The sequence below is a fragment of the Podarcis erhardii genome (genome assembly GCF_964252035.2).
Source record: "Podarcis erhardii genome assembly, chromosome: 12".
Classification (NCBI taxonomy): domain Eukaryota; kingdom Metazoa; phylum Chordata; class Lepidosauria; order Squamata; family Lacertidae; genus Podarcis; species Podarcis erhardii.
The window spans coordinates 20,489,730-20,517,500 of NC_138513.1; the positions used below are offsets into that span (position 1 = coordinate 20,489,730).

Here is a 27,771-nt window from a genome sequence, read left to right on the forward strand (position 1 = left end):
AGATTAATAAAAGTAATCTAAGATCTATGTTGATGTTCAAAAGTTTCTCCCATAGTCTGATAAATGCCTTGATAAATGCATTATGTGTGTTGGATCAAAGAGTACCTTTCCAATAGCAAAATGCCTCTTCCGAATGCTATATCCCTTCTGTCTTCGGAGACAGTAGAGGAGTGCGCCTTTGTCAAGCTGTTGGAAGGCTACAGCGCCTGCTGTTGCTGTAGAGACTGATACAGGAGAGACACGTTTTGTTGCAGCTGGGGCAGATGAAGGCATCTAGTTGTGTTGCTACAGATGTTTCTTCTCTTTGCACTCCTCCCCACGCTCATTCCTTCTCTGGTCACTGCTATGGATGCATGACCTGACTGCCTGTCTCCAGGTACTGCAAGGAATTCCTACAGGGCGGGGTTGATGTTGCCAGCCTTCATATCACCTTTGCAGACATCTGTAATGCAGAGTTGATCTGTCAGTGGGCCTGGTACTTGAAGTCAACTCTGCTTGGGGATCCTTCCATCTTCTGTTCTGTGGACATGACCAAGCTAGTGTAGATGTCACTGACACAGGAGTGCGAACATGCTGGGAATGTGGGCTTGGGAGAGCACATCTTTGTTTAAGACTCTGTCCTGCTATGCGATGCTGTCGAGGCTGTGTCATCTGCAAACAACATATCTTGAATAAGGACCCACCACAGTTTTGTCTTAGTGCAGAGATGTGCCAGTTTGAACAAATACCCTTCGTTCCTTGAATGGAAGTACACACCAGTAAGCAGTGACAAACATGTAGAACAACTGTTAGGACTGTTTCATGTGTCACAAAATTGCTGACCATGTGAGAATCTACATTTGAAGTGTGTGGATCCGGTGTAATGATCCTACACATAATCTCAGGAGCAGAAACAACATTTTTCCTTGTACAATTTTGCTTCAAAACTTTTTTATATTATAATTCAATGGCAGGGAATGTGGTGATAGTCGAATTCAGCTGGACTTAACCATCCAGGGGTTCTTTACCTTTACCTTTTATAGCCCCTTCATACAGCACTTCTCATCTCTGTTTTATTGCATCCTAAGTAAGCCAAATGGTAACTTCTGATAGCTTCCATTTGTGAGACTGAAATTAAATGGAAGCTTTAAGCCTCACACAATTTCTCTGCAAGCAAGAATGAAAAGAAAGTTCACTCATAGGTTTGTTGAAGGCTGTTAGTGCCTTACTGTCCCTTCAGGTAGTGATTGCAAGACTGATTTGTAGAGATGGTTGCTAGTTCACAGAGTCAATAAACATCGAATCTACACCATCTATGCAAATATAGGCAAATAATTGTATTTGCAGAACCAAGGATCATAATAATGTTATCCTGTGCATAAATCACATCACGGCTTCATGTTAAGAGCATTTCTGCTGTACCAACTGTCCAATTTAATAGAAGTTTAAGAGGTTTTTTGTATTGTGTTGCTGTGGCCACATCCATAAAAATTGTGCTCCAAATTCTCCAAGATATTAACACTGCTGGAGTCCCTGTTCCAACAGTGATACTAACTGAAGGGACTGTTCTCTTGATGCAGTGAGGGAGTCTCACATACAGCTTCTATCAACACTAATCCCTATCCATTGAGAGCAAAAGAAGATTAGACTCCTGTGGTGATTCTTTCCAACTGAAATTCAGATTGTGAGGGAATCTGTAGTGTAATCAAGAGAAGCCATATAGAGTCCTCATTTTTCTTGTACAGCTTGCAAATGAATTACTGACAGAGGGAAAGGACTTGTGCTGAAACCAAACCAATTCATTTAAGGAGCAGCATGCTGCTCCCTGAAACAGTCTAGCGTATTGTGTGAAGTGTCAAAGGGCCAACTAAAGCATGTACATTCAAAGCAAGAACAATGGGCCTGAAAGGGGTGATGATGATAAGCTTCTTGGAACATCTGGTAATTAATCTTAGTTTTGGAAGGTTTGTAGAGTATTGGCTAATGTAATTGCTATTCACTTTCACTGTAGGAAAATGTAAAACAGCAGACAGCCAAAAGACTTGTCATTATAGTTCCCCAGATTTCTTATACAGTACTAGCAGGAAGAGAGAGAGAGAGAGAAGGAAAGAAAGAAAGAAAGAAAGAAAGAAAGAAAGAAAGAAAGAAAGAAAGCAAAAAGAGTGCAAAACCAATGTTTTCACATCAGATAAGGGGGCAAAGTGATGCAAAGGCACACGGTAAAAATAAAAATCTATGCAAAGATGTTTGCCTCTCTTTCAAATCAGAGGGGATAGAACCATGTTTCCTAATACCACAAAAATGTACCTTATTCACTTCTGGCAGGCTACTGGTACAACTTTTGTCTGGTGATTGAGTATCCCATATGTGGATAACTGGAATTTGTGCTTTGAGTTGTTCACAAACTGCTTATAAGGCCATGACAATCAAATCACAACCGTTAGCAATATGGACACTATTGAAGCAAGGAATATAAAAAAGTATTGAGGTAGTTAGCCATCCAAACACTTTCTCATCTCCGTATAAAACTAAAAGTATGGATCTAAAGCAGAGATTCTCAGCTTTGCAACTTGTTCTTGCCTACTGTGTGTACCTTCAACCCCAAAGATGCTTCCAAGAAAGGAGCTGCATTGCGATGTAACTCTGCTGAGTATGGATACTGGCACACACATGCAGTGAAATTGATGCCAGATCTCATCCTTCTAAATCATCCATCAGAGGTTGATGGATTGATCCAACAGTTCCCTGTGTGTATTGAGACATTCCCATCCCCTGCCTACTGTGGACAACTCCGTGCAAATGCAGTTTGAAATGACGCAGGGGAAAATGACCTTGCTGCATTTCAAGCCGCTAATGTGAACATACCCTAACTGAGTTAGCTTTTGATCCTCAGCTAAAAATTTGACAAGTTGCTGTCAAGAATCAGCTACTAAGACACATTATAAAATTCTTCAAGCCAATATGGCAAATTTATTTTCTCCAGCTCCTTTCAATTCCTACAGACAATATGAATAGTTTAATCCCTATTATAGTGTGACTGAAAATGCAGTTTGCATTCTAAACCTTACTATTATTTTTTAAAAAAACGTTCCCTCCCTGAATCCCAGCCAGATCAAGGACCCTGGATATGTTTGTAAGATGTAAGGGGGAGCTTAAGGAGGTCTGATATTAAATTAAACACTACATTCAAAAGGGATCCCAACTATTCCTAAAATACAGTTTGTTAATGTTGTGGAATGGTAGAAATTCTCTGCTCACAAACTTCTTAGTTCTCTTAGTCTGAACACACACACACTCTCCCCACAGTCCACACACACACATTAGCTCACAGCTCAGTTCAGTGTAACTTCTCCCTCCACAGCAAAGCTGTGTCCCAAAGCATATAAGACAATGCTGTCAGTTGGTGGGTCCTAAAAAACATGGTGCAACTTTTCCTCTATTTCATCAACCACCTAGGCTTGACTACAAGAACAGCCTTCTTCCTCTGATCATCCTTGGGGTGTTCAAGCTGCTGTGGCTAATCTTCTGGTGTCTCTGAGTCTGTTTTAATAGGATGAGGGGGAAATGAAATTTGCTTAGCAGCACATATTCTTTCATGTAGGATGGCCCCAAAAGAGGAAATGCATTTCCAGACAAAGAGGTCAGAAGAGGGCATAGATTTGCATAAAAATTACATATGCTAACTTTTCATTATAGAGCCAACTTAGAAATAATTACTACAAGTCTGTTAAAAATGCAGCACTCTATAATGGGGAAAATAGTGACTAAGTTACCTGCTCAGGTGCTATCCAGGTACTAACTATTGATGGCTCCCAATCCCCCTTAGAATTCTTTGTCTGGACTTGGGCCAATCAGACCTTCATACAGGACGTCTTCAAAAGGGGGCTGTCTGCTGTAAAGTAGGATATATAACTACAAAATGTCACTTGATTTCAACTTCACTGGAATGCTAATATGTTATGAAGTAATATTAATGTCTCACATTTGGATTGTCAGTTGTAAAAATATCAAATTTTCAGACATTTCTAGTAATTAGGATGCTATAGATTATACCTGTGCCAAATTTCAATTTTCTAGCTACAGTAGAAACAATGTAACCTTTTTTGGGTAATTTTTTGTCTACTTGTTTAGAAGGAGAGATTTTTGTCTTTCATACTTTTCTATAGGCAATGTGGCATAAACTACATGCTTTCTGTTTTCAGCTTTCCAGGTAGTTTAGAGGTGTCTTAACTACCGTATTTTTCGTCCCATAGGGCACATCGGTCCATAGGACGCACCTAGTTTTTTTTTTTGGGGGGGGGAAATAAAGGAAAAAATTTCCCTTTATTTCCCCCCCAAAACTAGGTTGGGGAATCCAAAGCAGGTTGGGGAACAGCGGGATGGCGCGCTGCACCTTCCCGCTGTCCCCCGAGCTTGTGGGGCAGGCGGCGGGGAGAAGCGCGCTTCACCCCGCCGCCAGCCTTCAAACCATGTCAGGGGACAGCGGGGAGGCGCGCTGCGGCTCCCCTCTGTCCCCTGAGCTTGTCTGCCCGAAGCCCGAAGCGCGCTGTCCCCTGAGCTTGTCTGCCCGAAGCACTGTCCCCTGAGCTTGTGCTGCCCGAAACTCCCGCAGGGCTCCCTAGGCTGCGGATATCTGCCCGAAGCGCGGGGTGCTCTGCTTCAGCGCTCCCCATGCTCCAGGCAGCAGGCTGCTATCCGCAGCCTAGGGAGCCCTGCGGGAACTCCCTGAGCTTGTCTGCCCGAGCTCTGTCCCCCGAGCTTGTCTGCCCGAAGCACGGGCGCTCTGCTTCAGCGCTCCCCGCGCTCCAGGCAGCAGGCTGCTATCCGCAGCCTAGGGAGCCCTGCGGGAAATCTCGCGGGCTCCCCAGGCTTGCTGATAGCTTCCTGAAGCCTGGAGAGCGAGAGGGGTCGGTGCGCACCGACCCCTCTCGTTCTCCAAGCTTCAGCAAAAGCCTGTGTTCGCCCCATAGGACGCACACAGATTTCCCCTTCATTTTTGGAGGGGAAAAAGTGCGTCCTATAGGGCGAAAAATACGGCAGTTCCATTTTGAAGAAGACATACAAGTGTTCCATTAGCAGATTTTTCTTTTAAAATTGCATTTTGGGCTGTATGTTTACTAGAGTTTAAGCTTCATGTCTTGGGTCATCTGAATGGCCTAAGCACAATGGCATAAGACACTAAGCACAACAAAATTTCCTCCTGAGGCATTATCACAAATAGGTTTTGCATAGAAAAGTGATTGAATGTTCCACAACAAGTTCTGGAAATATCTCAGGTATTGTGAACATGGCCAGATAGGTTTGTCAAGAGAGAAAGATCAGATGTTTCCAATTTTATTATTCGAGGGATCTTGGCAGCTTTTGAGCAATCAGCCTGAAACATCGTTATTAAAACTGCAATAAAATGGTTCTGGTTTATTACAACTGTCTGCATTTGTTTGATCTGTTGTTCTTCATGAAGGTTCAGTATACAGTTTATCATGCACACAGCACTATGAAATAACCCTTTCAGCTTAAGAATGCATGAAGAAGAAAATGAGATTGGTTTAGCATGGATATGTGTGTAGTTCAAATGCAGCATTTGCTAAGAAGCTTCATATTTTCATTGTACTGATGGATTCAAAATTGTCTTTTTAGGCATCCAGTTTGGAATCATTAAGTTCTATTATCCCAAACCAGTTGGGTAGCCATATGCATCTCTTGGCACGGGGAAAAAGATGTTTGACTGGTTTCCCTATATTCTTGAAATAAAATAAAATGGAGAAGGAATAATAAAATATTTGATAGGGCATTTACACCAGGATAAATTATATGAAAAGTATATTCAATTTGCTCTCTTAACTCTAGGTCATTAGTCATACATATCATTTATACTCTGAGAATCTATTTTACTTCATCACTCAACACCATGGTTTGTTGGAAAACGTCTTAATGGAAAACAGCTAGTCAAGTAAATCCTATCCCTTCCAAGAGAAAGAGAGGTCTTTTTTCACATTCTCTTCCATTAAACTTGCATTAAAGTGACTAGAAGCTGGAGGCACCACTACGAACAGACCTTGCAAGCCCAGCCCACAAAGAGGAATGCCCATTTACTTGCCTAGTCTTGGGACTCCAGTCATTTGCCACACTAAGTGCTGTGCCCACCCCATCCTTCAAAAAGAAGGTTCTGGAGACGTGCCACTTATTAGGTCAATGTCTTAGCTTGCGTTTAGCTTCTTCTATGCCTGCTGTATCCTGTAGCAGTACCTTGCTTATGTACCATTCTTATTTAAGCATTTAAGTTTTTTGATAGTCATCAAACTGGGAGTTCAAGTTCTTCAATGAGGGCTGGCACAGTTGTGCACCCAATTATATCATTGGCATCTGATTTGACTCATGATTGGGCTTAGAATAAACTACTAAACTACTATAAACTACTGGATAGTAAAGATCGAACCTGGGAACATTCATGTTCTGTTACTGAGCTACTGCTTTCCCACCATACTGGAAAATACTTTATTCTGCCAAATTGGTTACAAATTTAAAAGAGGGAACTGTGATTTTCATCACTAATTTGATACTAGTCATAGCTTATTTTGAAGAGTCATGGGAACTGTGATTTGCTGAATGAAAGTAATGACCAATTTCACAGTGCAATTCATTTTCATATTTATTTATTTTAACATTTATATCGCACCTTTTTGCTAAGGAGCTCAAGTTGCCATACATGGTTCTTCCATACATGGTAAGCCTAAAACTACACACACCAATCATATACACACTTCCTTGGGAATGTTCCAAGGAACTCATTTGTTCTTAGTAGCCTTAGTAGAAATCCGCAGGATTGTACTGCACAGTTAGCAGACCTCTTCAGGCACTAACAATGACGGCTAAATTGCCACATGAAGGGAGGCTGCATGATGGGAACAAGCTCACTAGCTCCAGTCCTCTGTTACCATGCTTGCCACTTGTCATGAGTTGGAATAATAATAATAATAATAATAATAATAATAATAATAATAATAATAATTTATTAAATGTACCCCACCCATCTGACTGGGTTGCCCCGGCCACTCTGGGCAGCATTTAACATACATTTATACATAATAAAACATTAAATATTAAAAAGCTTCCCCGTACAAGGCTGTTTTCAGATTTCTTCTAAAGGTCATATATTTACTCATCTCCTTGACATCTCATTCCTTCTTTCCTATCATAAGATCAATGTGATCTTGATTTCTGCACCAAAAGCAATCAAACAATGCTTGCAATCCAAAGATCCATTATTGCCATCAGCCTACAAGTCATGCCCATGTACAATGTGAGAAGGTTAGAAAGAATATAGTTAGAAGCAAGAGGGAGAACCAACCTAATAGTAATCCAAGGTTCTGTAGCAGAAACATCAACCAGGGCCTCTGTGTCTGGATGTGAGTCATTTCAGGAAGCTAAAAAAAGATGAGGCAGCAGTAAGAGAGCCAAATATATTAATATCTGGGACTGTGGGTGGGGCAGGCTGAGTCTTATGGGAAACATGACAAACTTCATTAGTAAAGGCTTTTAAACCCAAGGTTTCTAAATATAAGATTAAAATCTGTAGTAAGCTTGGAACATATTTTCTACTTCATCAAATGAGAAATACAGTTCCGAGATTTCAGCTCTTACACCATCACTATAAAGAATTACTGGAAGTTTACATGCATAGAGTTTTGAAATGAATCCTTCCAAGAAAAGAATGTTTGATGAACGCTTTCCTTATAGCAGAAAGTCCTATTTTGGTTGGAAGTGGGTTTGTTACACAAGAGCTGCAAATCAACTTTAATTGTGCAACCTACATTTGCTGTTACATAATTGAATCCTACCCGAAATTAGCAGTAGTCCAGAAGCATCCAGAGACTTGATCCAGTAGTACAGCGCCATATTTATGAGCTAAGCTATCCAACTGTTGGATGCTGACAGAAAGTCAGTGTGGTGTAGTAATTAATGCAAGGATCTTTTGATATTGAAAGGCCAGTGTAAAGTCTTATGAAAGCAGTTAGAGCACTTAAGAAGTTCATTAAAATGGCAATCTTTGAAGAAAGACCTGTACTTAACAGTACTGCAAAATCTCCTAAGGAGAGGAAGAGAGACATAAAATATTAATTAGCCCATAAAAGGCTGGTACTGTTTCACAGTAGTGGCTACAATTAAGATGGACCTTTCTGTGCAAAATGTTACACCATTTCTATATGTGACATTGAAATCACCTTTCCCTTGCATTCTTTGTGTGAATGCCTGAACATTTTTTTAATGCGAGAATTGAGGGGAAGCAAGGGTATGTTCTGGCCAAAGAACGTTTTATATTGGCATAACAGCGCAAACCTAAATGCACTTACTAAGGAGTATGTCCTCTTGTTACTTCTGAGTAAACGTGCATGTAATGTACTGTATTTTGTTCTTAAAGGGTAAAGGTAAAGGGACCCTTGACCGTTAGGTCCAGTCGCGGATGACTCTGGGGTTGGGGCGCTCATCTCACTTTACTGGCCGAGGGAGCTGGCGTTTGTCCACAGACAGCTTCTGGGTCATGTGGTTAGCATGACAAAGCCGCTTCTGGCAAACCAGAGCAGCGCACAGAAACACCGTTTCCTTTCCCGCCGGAGCGGTACCTATTTATCTACTTGCACTTGACGTGCTTTCAAACTGCTAGGTTGGCAGGAGCAGGGACTGAGCAACGGGAGCTCACCCCATCGCGAGGATTTGAACCGCCGACCTTCTGATCAGCAAGCCCTAGGCTCTGTGGTTTAGACCACAGCACCACCCACATCCCAATTTGTATTTAAATAACTACATAGGGATCTCAGTTCCTATCGTTCCAGCCTGGCTCGCTGACAAAAGTTAATGTGCGTGCTTTCCCTCTGAATTCCCAATCTTTCTCACTTGGAAATGTGATGCAGAATCATATTACTACATCCCACATGATCTACAGGTCCTTGTTAAGAAGTGATTCATGTTCGGAATTAGAAGTTTAGGACCCAGTTCTGATCTTGCACATTGGTTTTTAAAGGTCATCTGAAAGATCACCTATAGCAGGCATGGGGAACTGGATCTTGCCAGTGGGGCAAATCTTATCTCCCTCACTTTCTAGGGTTCAAAATTGATTAGCTGGATCTATCAATCACACAAGTAACAAGTAACAAGTCTCTAACTCACCAGGGGTTTTAGACCCACCCATTGACTACCCTCACCTGGTTCAGAACCTACCCCCCCTAGCTTTCTGGTAGTTCTTCACACTTGGTAACATTGGCAGGCTTCCTAGATTTCTTTGCCAACTTACAGACTAAACCTAGATATCAACTTGTATATCCATTTTAAAATCATGAAAAGCACAGTAGAGCATAGAACAAGAGCTTGGGATTGCTACCGTGGAGGGGTGAGGGAGGTATGGCGGTGGGGGCAGATGTTATAGGCGAAGGCGATCGAGATACGGATGTGCTCATACCCCTTCCAATCTGCGCCCCATCCCGAGGGACAAGGGTAGGGTGAGCAAGGATTACTCACCTCTGTCACTGGTGTTGTGCAGTGCCAGGTCTATAAGCAACAAAACCGCCACCCTGCGAGATTTCTTTACCTCGCAGGGGGTCGACCTGGCTTGTGTGATGGAGACCTGGGTGCGCGAAGGGGAAACTGTTACCTTATGAGAGATGGCGCCCCTGGGTTTCTCTGTCCTCCACCAGTCACGAACTGTGGGCCAGGGGGGAGGGGTGGCATTATTAATCCGGGAAGATTGTTCTTTCAGGGCTCTACCATCGCCATCGATCCCCGGCATTGAATGTGTTGGCCTAGTGTGGGGCTCTGAGGTGAACTTGGCTATCTGGCTGGTGTACCGGCCACCTAGCGCACCAGCAGCCACCCTGTCAGACCTGCTGGAGGCGGTGGCCAGCTGGGCCTTGGAGTTCCCTAACCTATTGGTATTGGGGGACTTCAACATCCATGCTGATGCCACTCCCTCCTCACAGGCTCTGGACCTGGTGTCTTCCATGGCGACACTAGGGCTCTCCCGGTTTGTTTCGGGCCCCACACATCAAGCAGGCCACACGCTGGATTTGATCTTTGGCGTCGGTATAGATGTGGTCATGTCTCCTTCGATGAAGGTGCCATGATCTGATCACTACGCTCTGAAAGCCAGGATTGACTTTCCACCCCCACCCTGCTTAGGTGGTGAGCCGATTTGGGCTCGCCCGCAGAGGCTGATGGACCCTGATAGATTCCATCAAGCCTTGCGGGACCTTGCTCCCCCCTGGCGACTCATTGACTGAGCTTGTTGAGGGCTGGAATATCCAGCTCCTGGCAGCCATCGATGAGATCGCACCTAAGCGCCCTCTGCGACCCCGCAGAAACTGGGCTCCCTGGTTTACCGAGGAGCTTCGGAAAATGAAGCGGGACCTCAGATGGCTAGAGCGAGTATGGCGGGGTGCCCATGACGGAGCCTCAAGAACATCTTATAGAGTTTTTATGAAAACCTATGAGATGGCAGTGAAGGCCGCTAAGAAGTCTTACTTCTCGGCCTCCATTGCATCCGCTAGCTCTCGCCCGGCGCAATTATTTAGTATAATTAGGTCTTTAACGTCCCTTGAAGGACAGCCAAATTTAAATAACAATTTGACACACAGCTGTGAGGCATTTGGGAGCTTTTTTGCGGAGAAGGTCCTGTTGCTCCGCCATGACTTCCCTGCCAATTTGGATACAATAAAGGAACTGGAGGCCCCTCGACTGTCCTCGGGTCCAGTATTGGACCACTTTGACCGGATATCCCCAGCCGATGTGGACAGACTCCTCCGAGCTGGAAAGCCCACCACCTGTCCTCTCGACCCGTGCCCATTTTGGCTGATTAGAGCGTGTCCAGACGAGGTGCGGGCCCCCCTGGGGGATATCATCAATTTGTCCCTTGGCACTGGGATATTCCCAGGGGAACTGAAGGAGGCAGTGGTGTGCCCGCTCTTAAAGAAAACATCATTAGATCCCTTACATCTATCCAATTACCGCCCGGTTTCGAATCTCCCATTCCTGGGTAAGGTGATTGAGAGAGCAGTTGCTGAACAGCTTGGCAGGTTTCTAGATGAAACATCGGCTCTGGATCCATTCCAGTCCGGCTTCCGCACTGGTCATGGGACCGAGATGGCTCTGGTCGCCCTAACAGATGATCTCCGCAGGCAGCTGGATCGAGGCGGGTCAGGGCTGCTGATTCTTCTAGACCTGTCAGCAGCCTTCGACATGGTCGACCACAAAATCCTGGATGTGGGGATCCAGGGCACAGTCCTTCAATGGCTGTGCTCATTTCTCTCTGGTTGGGTACAGAGGGTGGCGCTTGGGGGGGAATTGTCATCGCGCCACTCCTTGGTGTGTGGAGTGCCTCAGGGTGCGATACTCTCCCCGATGCTTTTTAACATCTTTATGTGCCCCCTCGCCCAGCTTGTCCGGAGTTTTGGGTTGCCATCAGTATGCCGATGACACCCAACTCTATCTGTTGATGGATGGCCATCCTGACTCGGCCCCAGACACACTGACCAGATGTTTGGAAGCTGTGGCTGGATGGTTACGTGGGAGCCGGTTGAAGTTAAATCCTTCGAAGACAGAGGTCCTCTGGCTGGGACGGGACGATATGGGATTGAGGGGGCAACTCCCATCTCTTGCGGGGGTGCAATTAGTGCCAGCACCGTCCGTTAAGAGTTTGGGTGTAATCTTCGATACCTCCCTCTCTATGGAGGTGCAGATTACAGCTATAACAAAGGCGGCATTTTTTCATCTCCACCAAGCTAAGCAGTTGGCTCCTTATCTCTCTCGCCCTGACCTAGCCACTGTGATCCACGCGACGGTCACCTCCAGACTGGATTATTGTAACTCGCTCTATGTGGGGCTGCCCTTGAGATTGACCCAGAAACTCCAGTGGGTGCAGAATGCCGCAGCGAGACTCCTTATGGGGTCTTCGCTGCGAGATCACATTCATCCGGTACTATACCAGCTGCACTGGCTCCCGGTGGAGTACAGGATCAGGTTTAAGGTGCTGGTTTTAACCTTTAAAGCCCTATACGGCCTAGGAGCCTCGTACCTGCGGGACCGCCTCTCCTGGTATGTCCCACAGAGGAACTTACGGTCTGCAAATAAAAACATCTTGAAGGTCCCAGGCCTCAGAGAGGTTAGGCTGGCCTCAACTAGAGCCAGGGCTTTCTCGGCTGTGGCTCCAATCTGGTGGAACGCTCTGTCACAAGAGACTAGGGCCCTGCGGGACCTGACATCTTTCCGCAGGGTCTGCAAGACAGAGCTGTTCCACCAGGCCTTTGGTCAGGGTGCAGCCTGACTCCCTCCTCTGGCAACCTGCACAGAATTTGGCTTAACGGTTGCCATCAATTTGATTTTAATTAATTTTTAGAATGAAATGTTTTTAGAATGTTGGATTATTTGATTGTTGTTAGCCGCCCTGAGCCCGGCTTTGGCTGGGGAGGGCGGGATATAAATAAAAAATTTTATTTTTATTATTTTTTTTAATTATTATTATTATTATTATTATTATTATTATTATTATTATTACCACAAAAATAAAAGATTCTCTTTACCACTTTAAGTTTGAAAATGGCTATGCACATTAGCTAGGTCAAAATCTTAGCATGCCACACCTGAGACTGTTCTATTGAGATAGATTATGTATATGTATATGTATATGTATATGTATATGTATATGTATATGTATATGTATATGTATATGTATATGTAATGGCTGTAGTAAAAGACAGAACTAAATGGTCTTAACATATTGTACTTTGGCATGCAGGGGTGATGGGGCTGCTGAGCACCATAATAAGCCCAGACTAGATGGAAAACAATTTGTTTTCCATGACCTTACTGTATTTGCTAAAGATAGACCATGGAGAAACAGGCAGAAATCACTGTTACCATTTACCAGTACTGTAGTATTAAGCAAAAGCCATTCAGCTAATGGTACTCTATTCCATATACAGTGGTACCTCTGGTTAAGTACTTAATTCGTTCCGGAGGTCCGTTCTTAACCTGAAACTGTTCTTAACCTGAAGCACCACTTTAGCTAATGGGGCCTCCTGCTGCCGCCACACCATCGGAGCATGATTTCTGTTCTCATCCTGAAGCAAAGTTCTTAACCAGAAGCACTATTTCTGGGTTAGCGGAGTCTGTAACCTGAAGCGTATGTAACCCGAGGTACCACTGTACATACTTACTATGGGTAGCTGCTAATAATAGACAGTAGTAAAATAAGTGCTTATGGAAGTAACCTGTATATAGATGGCTACTGCTTGTAGTCAGTTTCTTAAGCTGGAAAAAGTGACAGTATGCTAAGTCTGCTTAATGCATGTCCCAAATTAAAATGGGGAATCAAGTGGTTGTTGCCTTACATGGAAACCAAATACAAAATAATAAGAACAAAATAAGGACATTGGAGAAGAAGAGGTAGCAAAGAGACTAAGAAGAAAAAGATATATAAGGATAGAAAACTGAGCTTTTTTTAAAGCTGATTTATATGCATAGTTGCAAATTTAGATCCGTTTCAGAAGAAATCCACCTTTTTAAGGAGGTGGAGGGTTAGGGCTTAGGTAAAATATTCAGTGCTTGGACCTGTAACAATTCATTGGGAGATTTATATCTTACTCCTAGCTGTTGGAAAGGAGGCTCTAGTGTAAAAATCCACATTTGAATAAGAAAAATGGCGTTACACAAGTCCTTAAAGGAACCAGTTGTTGCACAGTCTTGAGGTGCTCCACTTGTGCAACCATTCTATTTCTAATGCAATAACTCTTGGGTCACTTCTAGATGACCTGTTTATTGAGCTTTTGTTTATGGAGAGATTAGATAATGTTGACTGTTTATTGAGCATTCATTCTGATTTGTTAGCAGTGAGCTTAGCTAATGTTTCAAAGCAAGTTCAATCTCAAGCTTTCCATTACATTTTCCTGTCACTTTCTTTTTTGCAAAAAAGTCCTATTTGTAGGCTGGGGCAGGTTTGTTGAGGTTGACTTAATCAACTATAAATGTGCAGTCTAAATTTAAAACTTAAAAATAGCCATTGTTTGGAAGCACCCTTAGAAGTTGTAGCTATGTATGCTCTGTCAACCTTAAACTGGGCCATAGCATTGCTCTTTAGCTACTAGAAATGCAGAAGTTGGAAGCCTTTCCTGTCAAAACTACAAAAAAGCAAAAAAATCACATATCTATTTATTTGATGCAGAGAGAGATGATGAGATAAAGGAGGACACTTTCTTAGAATTATCCCCAATGCAGGCACAATTAGATTGAAGCAAATTACTGTTCTGTTACCTAATATATGTTTTATGTTATTAGAGTATGATGATTGAACAGCACAGAAACAGCCAAAGATGGATTAAGATAATAGCATGGAAACTAGCCCTGAAGAAAAGACAGCATTATGCCATCCCTGAAATGGATAGCAAGTCGTATATGCCAGGGGACTGCTAAGGATCATTCCAGAGCATTTAGGGGTCATGTTTTGAAATTTCCTAGATTAAAGGAAACTGAAATGTATCATTACGAGATGCAGTTATATACCTATTTGTTTCCATCTGGGTTAAATGAAGTTAGACATAGGGATGGGTGAATCTGTCAATTTCAGTTTCTTATTTTTCCAGTCTTAATTTCTCCAAATTTCCACATCAGTTTATGATTTTTAAAAATATATCCTTTTGAAAATTTACATTGTTACAATGTAGTTTTCCCTAATATAATTCATTTTTGTATATTATATTCAGTAATATGTGTATATTTTAGTACACATTACTTGGCTGAAGAACTGAATTGCAAAATTCAGAGAATTACTAAAGGATGGTTCTGTTTTGGTTCACATAGTGTTTTTGAAAGTATGAAAGTATGAATTAGATCCCTTTGAGTGGGAACTGAATCAAATTTCTCTTCCATCCCTAGTTACACATTAATTCAACCTGCTCCATTAGTTCAAAGACTTTCAGAGGAGCTCAGAGTTTTAAAATGACTCTAAGAACAAAACGTAAAGCACAATAAATAGGTAAAAGCAGATGCAGTGGTACAATCAATAGAAATACATACACCTCTATGGATAAAAATACTGAAAAATATGATCTGTATCTGGCTCCTTCTGCAAGGTTCAAGGTATTACATGACAGAGATATGTTGTGTGTGTGGCAGGGGGAGGTTCTCTTAACCCAAATTTTAAGCATCCTTCATTAAGATTGCAATGCAATCCATGCATACATTTGTGCTGTAATATGGCAATCCTGAATCGCTAGGATTCATTTTACCTCTGAATCAAAATATAGCTTTGATTCCGGGATCAAAATTTTGTCATGAGAATTGAGAGTTGTGAAATTAATTTTTTCTTTCTTTTTAAATGGTCAAAATTTAAGTCCTTAAGGTTCCACAAAAAAAGCTTATGGCATCAAGACATCGCAGGGTGGGATGAAAAACAGCAGTTGGTTTTTTTAAGTGACAAAAATATTGGTGGGCAGATATGCTCTATAAGCCGTGGTTAGCCACCCCTAATACCCATAATTTAAGGGGAAATGTCGTTTTATAGCCATGATGGGTAGCATAGAATGTGATTATGTAGTATGGAAAGAGAACTGAACCCCTGGATTGTTAAGTCCAGTCAAAGGCTACTATGGGATTGCGGTGCTCATCTCGCTTTCAGGCCGAGGGAGCTGATGTTTGTCCACAGACAGCTTTCCTGGTCATGTGGCCAGCATGACTAAACTGCTTCTAGCACAGCAGAACACCGTGATAGAAACCACAGCAAACGGAAACGCTGTTTACCTTCCCACTGCATTGGTACCTATTTATCTACTTGCACTGGCGTGCTTTCAAATTGCTAACCCCAGAACCCCAAACCACATAAATCACTGGCCCCCTCTCCTGAATCAGCCTCTAGTTCCCCTGCCTTCGTCACACGCTCGTCAGAGCCCTGCCAGTCCCTGACAGCAATAGTTTGGTTGATCATGGGCTTGTCCACATGGTTACATGTGTATTTGAAACTGCTTGTGTCTCCATCTAATTAGCAGCATTCATATGAGGCTGGTGGGTGGGCAGGTGGGTATCCAAGGCTTACGAAGGAACAGCAGCCCAGGCCAGTCAGTGAGCAGCCAGGCAGTTGGGTAGCCCAAGCTAGCAAGTGGAGGTTTTACTAGATCTAAGGGGAGGGGAGAGGTGGTAGTTTTGGCAAGGTTTAAAGGAAGGAAGGTAGCTTTGAAGAAGGAGTACAGGGATGGGGGTGTCTTTGTCAAGGAGTAAGGAGATTGGGGATGTCTGTGGCAAGGTATGAAGGAAGGAGTGGGTGGCTTTGGTGAGAAAGTTAAGTGGAGTTGGCAAATAAAGCAAGCAGTTCTTGATAAAGTTTTACACATATTAATATATTAATGGTAGTTTATTTTACTAAATTTGTTTGAAATCATTAGGGTTGCAATCGTGTACACAAAAGCTTGGGATTAAGCCCCACTGAAGTCAGAAGGACTTACTTCCATGTAGACCAGGCTTCCTCAACCTCAGCCCCCCAGATGTTTTGAGACTACAGTTCCCATCATCCCTGACCACTGGTCCTGCTAGGTAGGGATCATGGGAGTTGTAGGCCAAAAACATCGGGAGGGTCGAGGTTGAGGAAGCCTGATGTAGATATACATATACTAATTGCACCGTAGGCCAGTTTAGTTTGTGATCATTGTCCTGATGGCGTGCTTTAGAAGATTTGGCAGAGAGAAATCATTTTTCTTTGTACATTTTCCTTTTGGTGTATTTCCAATTGTTGAAGATAAAACTATGTCCTAGTTCATCATCAACAATCCATTTAATACATGGGGCAGGTTTTATCTCTTGGCCCTCCTTGCCTCTAGGGAATATACTTGCATTGTTACATTGCAGAATTCTTGGAGGCACTCGCTAATTACAGGAAATGTTTTAATGTCAACATATTCTGATTCTATATTTAAAAAATTAAGGGCAATGTTTAAAAATAACTTAAGGGAATTGCAATCCTTAAACATCCTGGTTGAGTTAATAAATGTTAGGTATGGGTTGTAGTGACTGATGTACCTACGCTTTGTCTTAACTTGTGGTGATGTTACCAGCAATACATAGAGATAGAATTGCCATTTCAAATGCTTAATGACAAGTAATACTCTTATAATCCAGAGAACCAGGAGTGAATTTGTATCACTGTGGTTCAATGAACTCTTGCGGAACTGGTAGTGGAAGATCCTACAATGCAGCAGATTGCATTACTGTGTAAGAAAAATGATAAATATAGGTAGTGTGATATAAACAAGTGAGGCATAACAAGTGGGAAGCTCACATGTACCCCTCACATGAAACAATGGGATAGCCTCACGCACCATGTCTTCACTTCCTACCACCTATAGCAGCAATGCTTCCCTGTCATTCAACTATTTGGATGGCATAGAGAAAGGCTTTCTACCCATGCTGATTTATGTGGAGAGTTCCTCCACATGGGGAGGGACTCTGGCTCAGTTAATGGTGGAGGTAGGACTATTCCACATTTCTGTATAGTTCTTTTCACATTCATTTATTTCATATATTTGTATACTGCTTAATACTTAAAATCATCTCTAAATAGTTTAGAAAACAAAAAAATACAACATAACAATGAGACTGAGAAATAAAAATACAATATTAAACAAAAGTGTGATACAATGTAATAAAGCAATAACATCCCAAAAACAAAAACCTACCAGCATATTTTGAAACATCTTTAAAGTCAGGGGCCCCCTCTCTCCTGAGTCTCCCTCTTACCTGACTTACAAAATACTCAAATTCTGCCTTGCATCTAGACAAATCATAAAATACTGAAGTTTAGTGTGTGTGTAGAATGTGTTTATTTGGGGAAGGAATCAGCAGTTTTAATGTGCAAGAACTGAAACTTAAGGAAATACAAATATTACCTGTGGAATAAGATGTAGTAGGAAATCTCCAGAAAGAGTTCCTACATCTAACCTCACAAATAGCTGTAAAATGAGGGTGTAACATTCTTGACAGGAATTAAATAGAATGAGAGTTGTGCCAAACATAGATCCAATTGTCTTAAGTAAATCTGCAAGAGTGCTATAGCTATATTCTATAGAAGAAAAGATGAAAGCAATGCTAAAAACAATTCTTGCATTTCTGTTGTTAAATTAACTTGAAAGCTCAGATTTTGAAATCCAGTTGTCAAATAAAGAAAAGGGCAAAGAAGCACTTCATAAGGTGAAAGTAAGTTCCATGAATTTCAACAGCATTTCCATTAAATAGGATTTTTGCCTGACCCCAGGGTACAAACCATAGGTCAGAGCTCATATATGCTGGGAGGATTAGGCAAGACTGTGATGTAAGGCAGATGAAACAAAGCACAGCACAACACAACAAAGCAGAGCAAACAGAGATGCTGAACAAATGAGCAGGTCATCTTGCAGTAGGCAAAGTAAAATTGGGAAAACAGAATCAAGTGAATCTGAAGGTTATATATTAGCAATGCCTAATGTAAGATAATACACTAAACCATTGGAGGCAAAGGTAATGCTTGATTATACGTACGTCTTACAAGTAGAGAAAAGGTGATAGAACCAGTACTTTTGTTATACTGATGCTCATTCAAAACATTAAAAAATAGTATATGCAATCATTGTGCTGTTAAATAGTGAGAAATGAGACAAGGTGGAGAATGGATTAAAAGTCATACCACTTTTTAATTCCTGATAAATAACGTATTGTATCAAAATAAATAAATTAAAAATTGTCCAGCAGAACCTTAGAGACCAACTAAGTTTGTTCTGGGTATAAGTTTTCATGTGCATGCACACTTCTTCAGATACCTGACTTTTCATGCAAACTTAGTTGGTCTCTAATGACTTTTATTTTATCAACTATTTTTTTGGAAATTGATGGCCTAATTGTATGGCATTTTATCTGAAGGAAGAAAATTTTGTTTCTTAAATTAATTAGCAGTAGCAAAAACTGCTACCATCTGTTACTAGTGACAAATAATGTTTCTTATGTAAGTGTGAAAAACAGAAGATAAAATTTAGTAACAGCATCTTAGCAATTACTTTCTCAAAGGAAGATGCTCATGTCATTAATGAGGCAATTAAGAGAAACAAGAATAAAGTGTGTTTAGAAAAAATGGCTCTCTCTAAAGATGCTTTCAGAATTACTAGTCAACCTAGAAACCATGTAAATCTTGTTTTTTGTCTTATTCCTGCCAATTTAATCCCATAGATAAACCAGTTTGATTTCACCCTGACTACAGTTTACCTGGTTTGAGGGTATGGTTCTATGAGGGTTAAACTATAGTACAGAGAGGAGGCTCTCCAGCCAAAGATATGAAAGCAAAGATATATTTTGAAATCTACCTGTTATATGGAGTTCATTAATACTGTTTGAAGAATGGAAAATACATTGCATAAAGAATTATGGTGAAGGTAAACATGTTTTAGTCAGGCAGATTCCATGCAGGGTCAACCTGAGAAAGGCAGCACCCTGCTGGGGAATGGTACTTTCATCAGCACCACTGATGTTCAGAAAAGCAGCTTTCCTTTCCAGAACACTTATGTGTACACACTGAAAACAGAAGAAAATTGGATGAATATTTTCAATGTAATATTTATCAAGAGATTCCTTTACCACCATTCACCAAAATGGTCATAGGATGTTAAAAAGAAGAAGTAAATATACAAACATATGGTAACATTTAATTAACTTAATCACACTGTAGTATGAATAATGATATTCAAAAGGCACATGAGAGCATTTTCATAGATGGGGCTTAAAGTTGTCTCCTGACAGAGTATTTTGCAAGAAGCATTCAAGTTGAACAATTAAAATGGATTAAAGTGCTATGCTGCCCTAGCACAACAAATCCAGTTGTGTTTTTTAAAACAAACAAACAAACAAACTAGACTTATTGCTGTTAGCAAAATGACAAGGAAATGCACTTAGAAGTGTGGGGTAAATGAATGATTAGTGGAAAGGTATATAAACACCATTCAAGGAAATCAGGATGAATGCTTAATTTAAGACCAGATAGTCTAATTTCTACATAAGTGTCAGGGAACTGCCATCGGCTCAGGGGCGAGAGGGGGAAAGCCAGATGGATTACAGAGAGCCCCCAAAGATCGTGGGAAGCAGCACCTCCTCAGCGGAGGAGAGTAACCACGCCTCCAGCGGAGAGGAGCTGCAGGGCTCGGGGGAGGCGAGGCGGTGCCAGGACACCTTGCCTGAGCAAAGCGGGGAGGAGAGAGGTCCTCTGTTACCCACGCCCTCCTTGCGCAGTAGGCTTCCGCGCAGAGAGGGGAAGCACAGACTGGGCGTCAAGAAACTACTCTGCTGCGGAAGGTTTAAGGACCGCCCACTCTCAGATTCTGCCAGTGAATGAGGGAGCCACGGAATAGTGGTGCTCTGCATGGTGAAGGTTTTTTTGGCACTAATAACAAGGCTTTACAGCCGACCAGGGAGGCATTTGCCTGATTGCTCTCGAGCAACCCCCTGATACTCTTACAGTAAGCTTTGTGCAAGAAAACCAAAATGAATGCTCAATAAATGGGTCATCTGTAGGAGTATCAGTCTACAATGCAAAAGTACAAACTATGTTTGTTAGAAGTAGTGATGAACACAGAGTTTAGAATTCAGAAGTACAGGAGTACAAATTCTTGCAGGTACAAATGACTGTGGTCTCTCTACTGTTGCAACTATCTGTTGCCCTTTCAGGATGGCTACAATGAGAAAGCTTGCTAGCTGCTGCAGCATCCATTAAATATTATCATTGTGGGCACCCAGACATTGGGGAAACTACATTTTTCTGGTGTTGGGGGGAGAATGAGGCTTGTGGCTGTTGTTCAATAGCAACATATATTAATTCTAACAGCCAGTTTAATAATCCTGCTTCTTGTTTTGTGATGATCACATGCAGTCTAAAGGAACCTGCAAATTGGCCTTTAAATTGAATGTTTAATCAAGGAGAATAGGATGTTCTCCATTATATAAAAGAATGCTATTTTACTCACTTTAGATACTGAGCAATTCACAAACCTTTTAGCATTCAGATATAAAACAGATTAACTAGCAGAGGGTTGATCCATAGAACTCCAGCCTCAGGAAAAGATATTTCGAATACATTTCCAACTACAGTATTGCTGTGGCGATTTTGCCCCATCCTGACAGACATAAAATAGATGAGGTTCTTCTGGAAAATAATGCAAGGTTTGGCCAGCATTCTAAATTTCCAGTTCATGCCCATTTTTGCCACAGCTTTTCATCTACAGTACATACAGTTGAAAAGCTCACTGATAAAGCTGATAAGCAAATTTCATTTTTTATGAACTTCATTGCTTTGTGTTGATTTCATGTTTCACCATATCCTTGAAGTTTGGGCAGCACTGCCCATCAAATGTGTTTAGTGAGTTTAATTAGTAAAAAGTGATGGTGTTAAAGAAAAAAAGGGTAATACCCTTTGTAGCTGCCATTGTACTTTGGGCATGAGTGCGTACCAGCTAGCTACAGTACAAGAATCTGCTCATCATTTTACCTGTGCTTTCCTTCAATTTACTTTTACCTGGTATTCAGATATTTTTAAATGTTTCCTTATTGCTTCCACTACATCTTCGGTTTCATTCCAAGAGAAAAGTTTTCATTGCTTCTTCAATTGACCATACTAGTTAGGTAAAATTTATAATCCTGGTTCCTCTGACTAAACATTGATGGACAGATATCTCTTTGATGAGTAATATAATAAAGAAGAAATTTTTTGGAAGACTTCACTAAAATAGCTTCTAAATCTCCTCCAGCAACTAATATAAAAGTGTCTGGTTCAAGGCACTGTGAATAAGAAAAAAACCACATAAAATTTAAAACATGGCTCAGCAGCAAATCTCAAATAATATTAGAAAGGGTACACATTACTTCCTCAGGTCTTGAATGTTACCCGCAAGTTTGGCTGCAAAACAAGCAGGCGAGTCTGGATGAGCCAACAGAGGTATACTCCAAAAGAAAGACTCCAAGTTTTCTAATTTGTTAGCACACTCTTCATCAGTGGTTGGTGTCCATTGGGACTTAAAAGAGCTGAGGGCAAGGAGACCAACAGTAGGTGGAGCCAAAGTCAATGACTAATTCTAGTTTTGTCACCATCATGCTCCCTGCTGAGTTCTACAGGGGCAAAGCTGAGGCTGAGGAAGATGGCAGCAACTAATCATAAATAAGAAGGCAGGTTGGTTGAGAGCAGAACTACATTGCTGGAGCAGGTTGTAGGGCTGCCATATGTCCATATTTTTCCAGACATTAGGGGATTTCAAAGGTGAAATTAATACTGGGGAGGAATTTCTTAGACAAGTCAACATCTTTTTAGGTGTTCTGATTTTTCCTTTTTGAAATATGGCAATCCTATCCATTTGCCCTTATGGATCAGCCTCCACTGCTCTTCATCAGAACCCTTTGCTGTGCCTAAAAAGAAAAACTCTTTAAAAGAAGTTGCCTTTTATCAAGTCCTTCTAATTCAGTATTGCCCACTCTGGCTGAAAGTAGCTCTTCACGGACTCAGGCACCATTTTCTCACACCGCCTGCTCCTTGATCTTTAAATGAAAAACAAACACATAAAATTGGAACCAGGGACCTACCACATGCAAAGTATGTGCAAATGCAATTATGATTCATCGCTTCTTCATTTTCTCCCTTCCCAGAAGGGAACAACTGGTTATTACCTCTGATGAAGAATATACCATACTCAAAATGCATTTAGCAGTTTGGAGAGGTTCTGTAAACAGAAGCAATTTGTTCAAGCACCTCTTAAAGTTTATCTCTGTTTGTTGCTCTGAAAATTGGTGCTGACCTCCTTCCTTTCCTCTCCTTAGACTTCGCCCCAGTTACTCTTGTAACACCTGCTTTTTTCACCACAGCTACCACTTCCTGGCTACTACCGTTTTTGGAGCCATGGTATTAGGTTATGATGCAAGGTTCTGGATGTGGCATCATTAGTGAGGTAGAAAAACTGTGTGATGAGTTCTTTCTTTATTGTTGCATTTTGGAAGTTAATATTTAAAGCTTAAGCAGCAGCAGAAGAATTTGCTGAAAGCTATCTGGTAAACTTCATAGCTGTGTTGGAATTTGAACCTGTGTTTCCCACCTGCTCCTCAGCCACATCCAGTGGTGCCAACTTGAATAAAATAGGAGGGGTAAGCCCCACCCTGCATAATCAATCACATGATGCAGCACATGCACACTATTTGAATGGCAATACCCATCAACTTTGGGGGGGCCAGGCCCCTCAAATATTTTATTGGGGGAGCGAAGATCCCTTGGCCACTAGGAGTTGGCTTCTATGGCCACGCCCCTTACCATGTCTAAATGCTCTAGACCAGCAGTGGGGAACCTTAGTTCTGGGGACCAAATGCAGCCCTTCAGAACTTTGGCCCTTGGGACTCTCCTTAGATCATGCCCCTTCTCAGCCACATATTTAATGCCCCCTTGCTTTAAACACTGTCTTACATTGGTTTTTAAAAAGTCTAAGAACAGGTGTTATACCCTCCAAAATCTGACAGACAGAAAGGACATGCTTGTAATAGGCAGCATACTCTAAGGGCCCAACTAGATGAGATCCTATTCATCCAAATACCATTTATGTGAATGACATTCTAAAAGACTGTTAATCTGAATCCCTGGCACATTACCAACATTTTGAACTTGAGGCTTGCAGGAAATGGCAAATGGATCTAAGATAATTTTGGTTATATATTTAGCTCTGCAAAATAAACTAGCTTAGGAAGTTCCAGAGAACCATTTTAGTGTTTGTGAATCCCTTTCTAGTGTCTATGTAAGTGCTACAGTTGAAGCAGAAAAAACTAAATGGTAACAAATAAATGTACACATGTACCTGAAGAATATAGCACATCTGTTGAAAACAACATATAAAATGAATAAATATATAAATAGCAACACAATCCTTTGCTGAGATGAGAAGTGAATCACATGAAAATGCTGTGCTTACTAAGTTATCCATACAATTTTCCATTCACCACTTGACTCACTGACCAGATTACAGTCCTCTTGCATCCCCCCAATCCTTTGTGGACATAAAGTTCTCTCCAGTATTTTCTTGATAATCTCTCCTCTTTGGTTCTGGTGGTGTTCACTATAGTTGTTAACTGACATGATACCTAAATCAACTTTCAGATACCTATGGTGAGAGGCAGAGCTGTTGTCTTCCTTCATTTCTTTATCAGGATGCATTCCTGCAGTATTTGGTCCAAATATAAAAGTCAAAAATGCTATCCAAAGAATGAGACAGGTAGAGTCAGGAAACATATTTCCTCCCATAGTCTGTGTTTGCATTGGTGGTGTTGAATTCTGGTTTGCAGTTGGCAGCTTTAAACTTGAAACCTGAAGAATTTATACAATAAAGGGGGGAACCCTCAATTAGAGTGGCTGCAATATGTTTGGAAGGATTTATATGGTTGGCTAAGCTGATTTGCAGCGACAAGCTGTTTCTGAATAATGTGGGGGGTCTGCAGGGAAACAGCAGGAAGCTAAGTCGACTGTGGGTAGAATGGTTCAGTAGCATTACACAGTAAAAGGGTGACTCAAATGGATCATTCCTCTCCCCCATCCCCAACAACAATAATAAAATCCTTGTAGTAAATTGCTCCATTCTTCATTAACCAATTTGATAATGGTAGGCTTCTGTGATAAGTTTATGAAAAGGTTTTATGTTTCCCTTTCACTGCATAATGTCAGGAGGACTAGGAAAATTCAACGAAGATTGCATATTAGTATAAGAGCTCTGCAGGTGTACATACAAACCAGTTTCCAGTCACTTCCAGTCACAACAAAGAGCTTGAACCTATGAGCCTCTGAACTAATAGAAAACAGCAGGTTCTATTTTACCTGTGTTGAAGCATCTCTGCTTTGGTCTACATTTATGGGAGAATGAGGTGGTATTCTGCACTACACAGCTTCAAATTGTAGGTGTGTATTCTGGATTTGAATGTTTCTAAATGAGAGAAGGTGAAGAACACTATTCCAGCACTTTTTTGTGCTGGATTTCTATTCACAAAGGCATAGGGCTGTATTAAAAATGTGATCACCCACCCACAGACTGAGTGGTACAGTCCAGAACACCACCTCATCATAACTTCTCAGTCACTGCAGTTCTAGTGCTCTGCCTTCCCACAAACACACATAATACTGCAACATCCAGTTTCTTTATGTATTACATTTATGTCTCACCTTTCCTTCAAGGAGCTCAAGGCAGCATACATGAAATTGCATCCCAGTTTATCTTCACAACTATCCTTAGCTTAGGCTGTGAGAAAGTTATATGCCCTAGATCATCCAATGAGCTTCATGACTGAGTGGGGATTTGAATTTGATGTTCCTTGTCATACACACTGTCAGGGGCTGGACTGAGGTGGAATGGTGGGAACCGTGCCCCCCCCCCCATTCCAGCACCTTCCCGAGAAGAGGAGGATAGTATCGATTTAGAACAGTGGTTTGCAGAAGGTTCAGAGGCTACAGAGGGGAGAAGCTGGGAAATATTGGGGAGTAGCAGGAAGAAGAAGCACCAGGGGAGAGACAGCTAAAAGACTCAGTGTCTCTTGAAAGCATTCCTGACCCCCACTCTCCCAGAACAAGGTGTGCCTTGAGGGTGGTAGAACAGAAAACTGAAAGGCAGAAAGCACAGGTCAATCAGCACAGGGGTGACATAGAATAGGGGGAACTGATGTGGTGGAACTTTACTTGGAGCAATGCCATTAACTAAGAGAGACCACATTCCTTAGTCTCTCTTTTTGAATATTGAATAAACTACCTGGTAAAAACTCCTTTTGTTTTTCCACTTCTTGGCATCCCGCTGTAAAACGGATAGGATTCCCTGAAGCCTTGACACTAACCACTACAACACACACTGGATTCACATTGGACTTAAGATTATCTTTATTGGCCTCAGAACCCAAAACAAAGTGAAGACAGTTGTCATGTTGTTTTCATCAAAATAGAACCTGTGCAAACACTTGTACAACTCTTATTTAAGATAGTATGCCATTGCACATATGTAGAATGCCCTTGCCTCCTCATTTTTTAAAAAATCAGTTAGTCTCTACACATCTATAGACAGAAAATGAGTTTCCATGTAAGAGGACCAACAAGTATGATTTTCAGACGAGATTGAATCCACACTTCTTATTTAGCAGTTAAGCCATAGAGCATGACATCATTTTAAAAATTCATTTATTGTTTGTACCTACACGCCCACTGCCAAAAACAGACACAAATACTTTTAAAATGTGAGGAAACACCTGCTTCTAGTTGCATGCAGTTTTCCTCCCTGCAGAAAAGAACACACCAGTGAACTTTTCATTATCCAAAACCATTCTTTCTTTAAATGTAAAGAACAAAGAATTCTGTGGCACCAAACAGACTAACAAATTTATTAAGACGTAACCTTTTAAGGGCCACAATCCATTTCATCAGATGCCTGAAGTGTAATCCTGAATTAGCAAGCTTGCATACACATGGTGGTGGTAGTGAAGAAAACAATGAGATTAAAGTGGTAGTGAAGAAAACAGTGTAAAACAGTGAGATTAGAGGGAAATGAAATGTAAAAAAAAAAAAGCAGACTAACATCACATTTTGCTTAAAGTTATTAATGTTCTCATCATGCTGAAAAGAACCTTGAAAATATGTAATTTTATCAAAACATGATTAGAAATGTATGAAGATTCGCTTGTGCCCATGCCAGGAAACTCCTATAGACATACAATTTATTCTATATCTAATTCCAGATACCGCAAAGGACATCACTTTTTTCTGGGAGGACGCAGGGGGAAGCATACCCCTAAACATTGTGTGAATCTAAGTTTGGCCTCATTGGGGGGCAGTATTTAAATATGAGTAGGAAAATGACAGTACCCCTAAACATTTTTTTAGAAAAAAAAGCACTGGCAAAGGACATCGCTCATAAAATGTCCTTCATCCCAATACAATATACCTTCTGTATCAAAAGACAAACTTTTGCTTTGAAATAGGAAGTTTGACCTACTGTAGCCAATAATAATAATAATAACAACAATTTATTATTTATACCCTGCCCATCTGGCTGGGTTTCCCCAGCCACTCTAGGTGGCTTCCAGCAAAAAATTAAAATACAGTGGTCTGTTAAACATTAAAAGCTTCCCTAAACAAACACATCAATGTATGCATGCATCCCTTTACTGGAAGCATCCTCCATACAGCATTCATGCCTGTTATACACAACATCAGACCTGATTTACTGTAAAAGAATGTAGGTTTCATTACAAAATAAAGCAGTGCTAAGAAGCTATAAAAGTAGAAGCAGCTAATAATGCCTGCCAAAACAGTGCCTGGCGTACAGTCAGATGGGAAATTAACAACTGTGTGGATGTTGAAGAAGGGCTTTTGATGATTAAAAATAGTTTTAGGGTGGCACCAGGAAAGGATTTAAAACTGAAAAAATGTTAGAAGGAAACCCCCATCTTGAATTCTCTCCTCTTACCTTTGCTCTGGGGGATAAAAGGGAGGACTGTGTATCTTTAGCTTTGTGGCCTTTTGAATCCCTCAAAGTATTAAGCTGCTGGGAAGCCCAGTGTTTTTTAAATTCCTTGGCTCTGCTCTGCAAGCCAGAGAGGATTAGTTTATTCCTGCTTTGAAAAGTTTCTGGTTGCTATGGAGAGAGTTGTACTTAAGGTAACAAGGGAGGTGGATAGACATTTTGTACAAGTTCTTCCTGGCAGGTTTCAGAAAGTACATTGTAAAATATAGCTAACTATTTTAAGTGTATATCT

At 41.3% G+C, this 27,771-nt stretch overlaps 1 protein-coding gene and 1 long non-coding RNA gene across 6 annotated transcripts in view; one reads left to right on the top strand and one right to left on the bottom strand.

The window, feature by feature from the left end:
* SLC39A12 (solute carrier family 39 member 12) lies at window positions 1-26,457 on the bottom strand. The gene is made up of 9 exons (XM_081881764.1): window positions 26,211-26,457; window positions 24,005-24,344; window positions 21,631-21,798; window positions 20,483-20,548; window positions 19,448-19,545; window positions 17,895-18,114; window positions 7,899-8,075; window positions 7,328-7,403; window positions 1-651 (listed from the first exon to the last, which is right to left on the bottom strand). Exons 1-9 carry the CDS (start codon window positions 26,279-26,281, stop codon window positions 608-610), a joined length of 1,260 nt encoding a protein of 419 aa, XP_081737890.1. The 5' UTR covers window positions 26,282-26,457; the 3' UTR covers window positions 1-607.
* The window catches only part of LOC309325755, a 111,445-nt gene that overhangs the window by 8,861 nt on the left and 74,813 nt on the right, over window positions 1-27,771 (top strand). The gene's annotated exons all lie outside the window — the stretch shown is intronic.

What these genes read in the sequence shown, in the direction of transcription:
- SLC39A12 (XM_081881764.1), bottom strand. Translation starts at nt 26,281, where the DNA reads ATGCAACTAGAAGCAGGTGTTTCCTCACATTTTAAAAGTATTTGTGTC. An exon ending in TTTTGGCAGTGGGCGTGTAG is followed by an intron (nt 24,345 to 26,210) that starts GTACAAACAATA and finishes TCAGGTTTCAAG; the next exon opens with TTTAAAGCTGCCAACTGCAA. An exon ending in CTTTCTGTCAGCATCCAACA is followed by an intron (nt 7,404 to 7,898) that starts GTTGGATAGCTT and finishes ATCTTTTTTTAG; the next exon opens with CTTCCTGAAATGACTCACAT.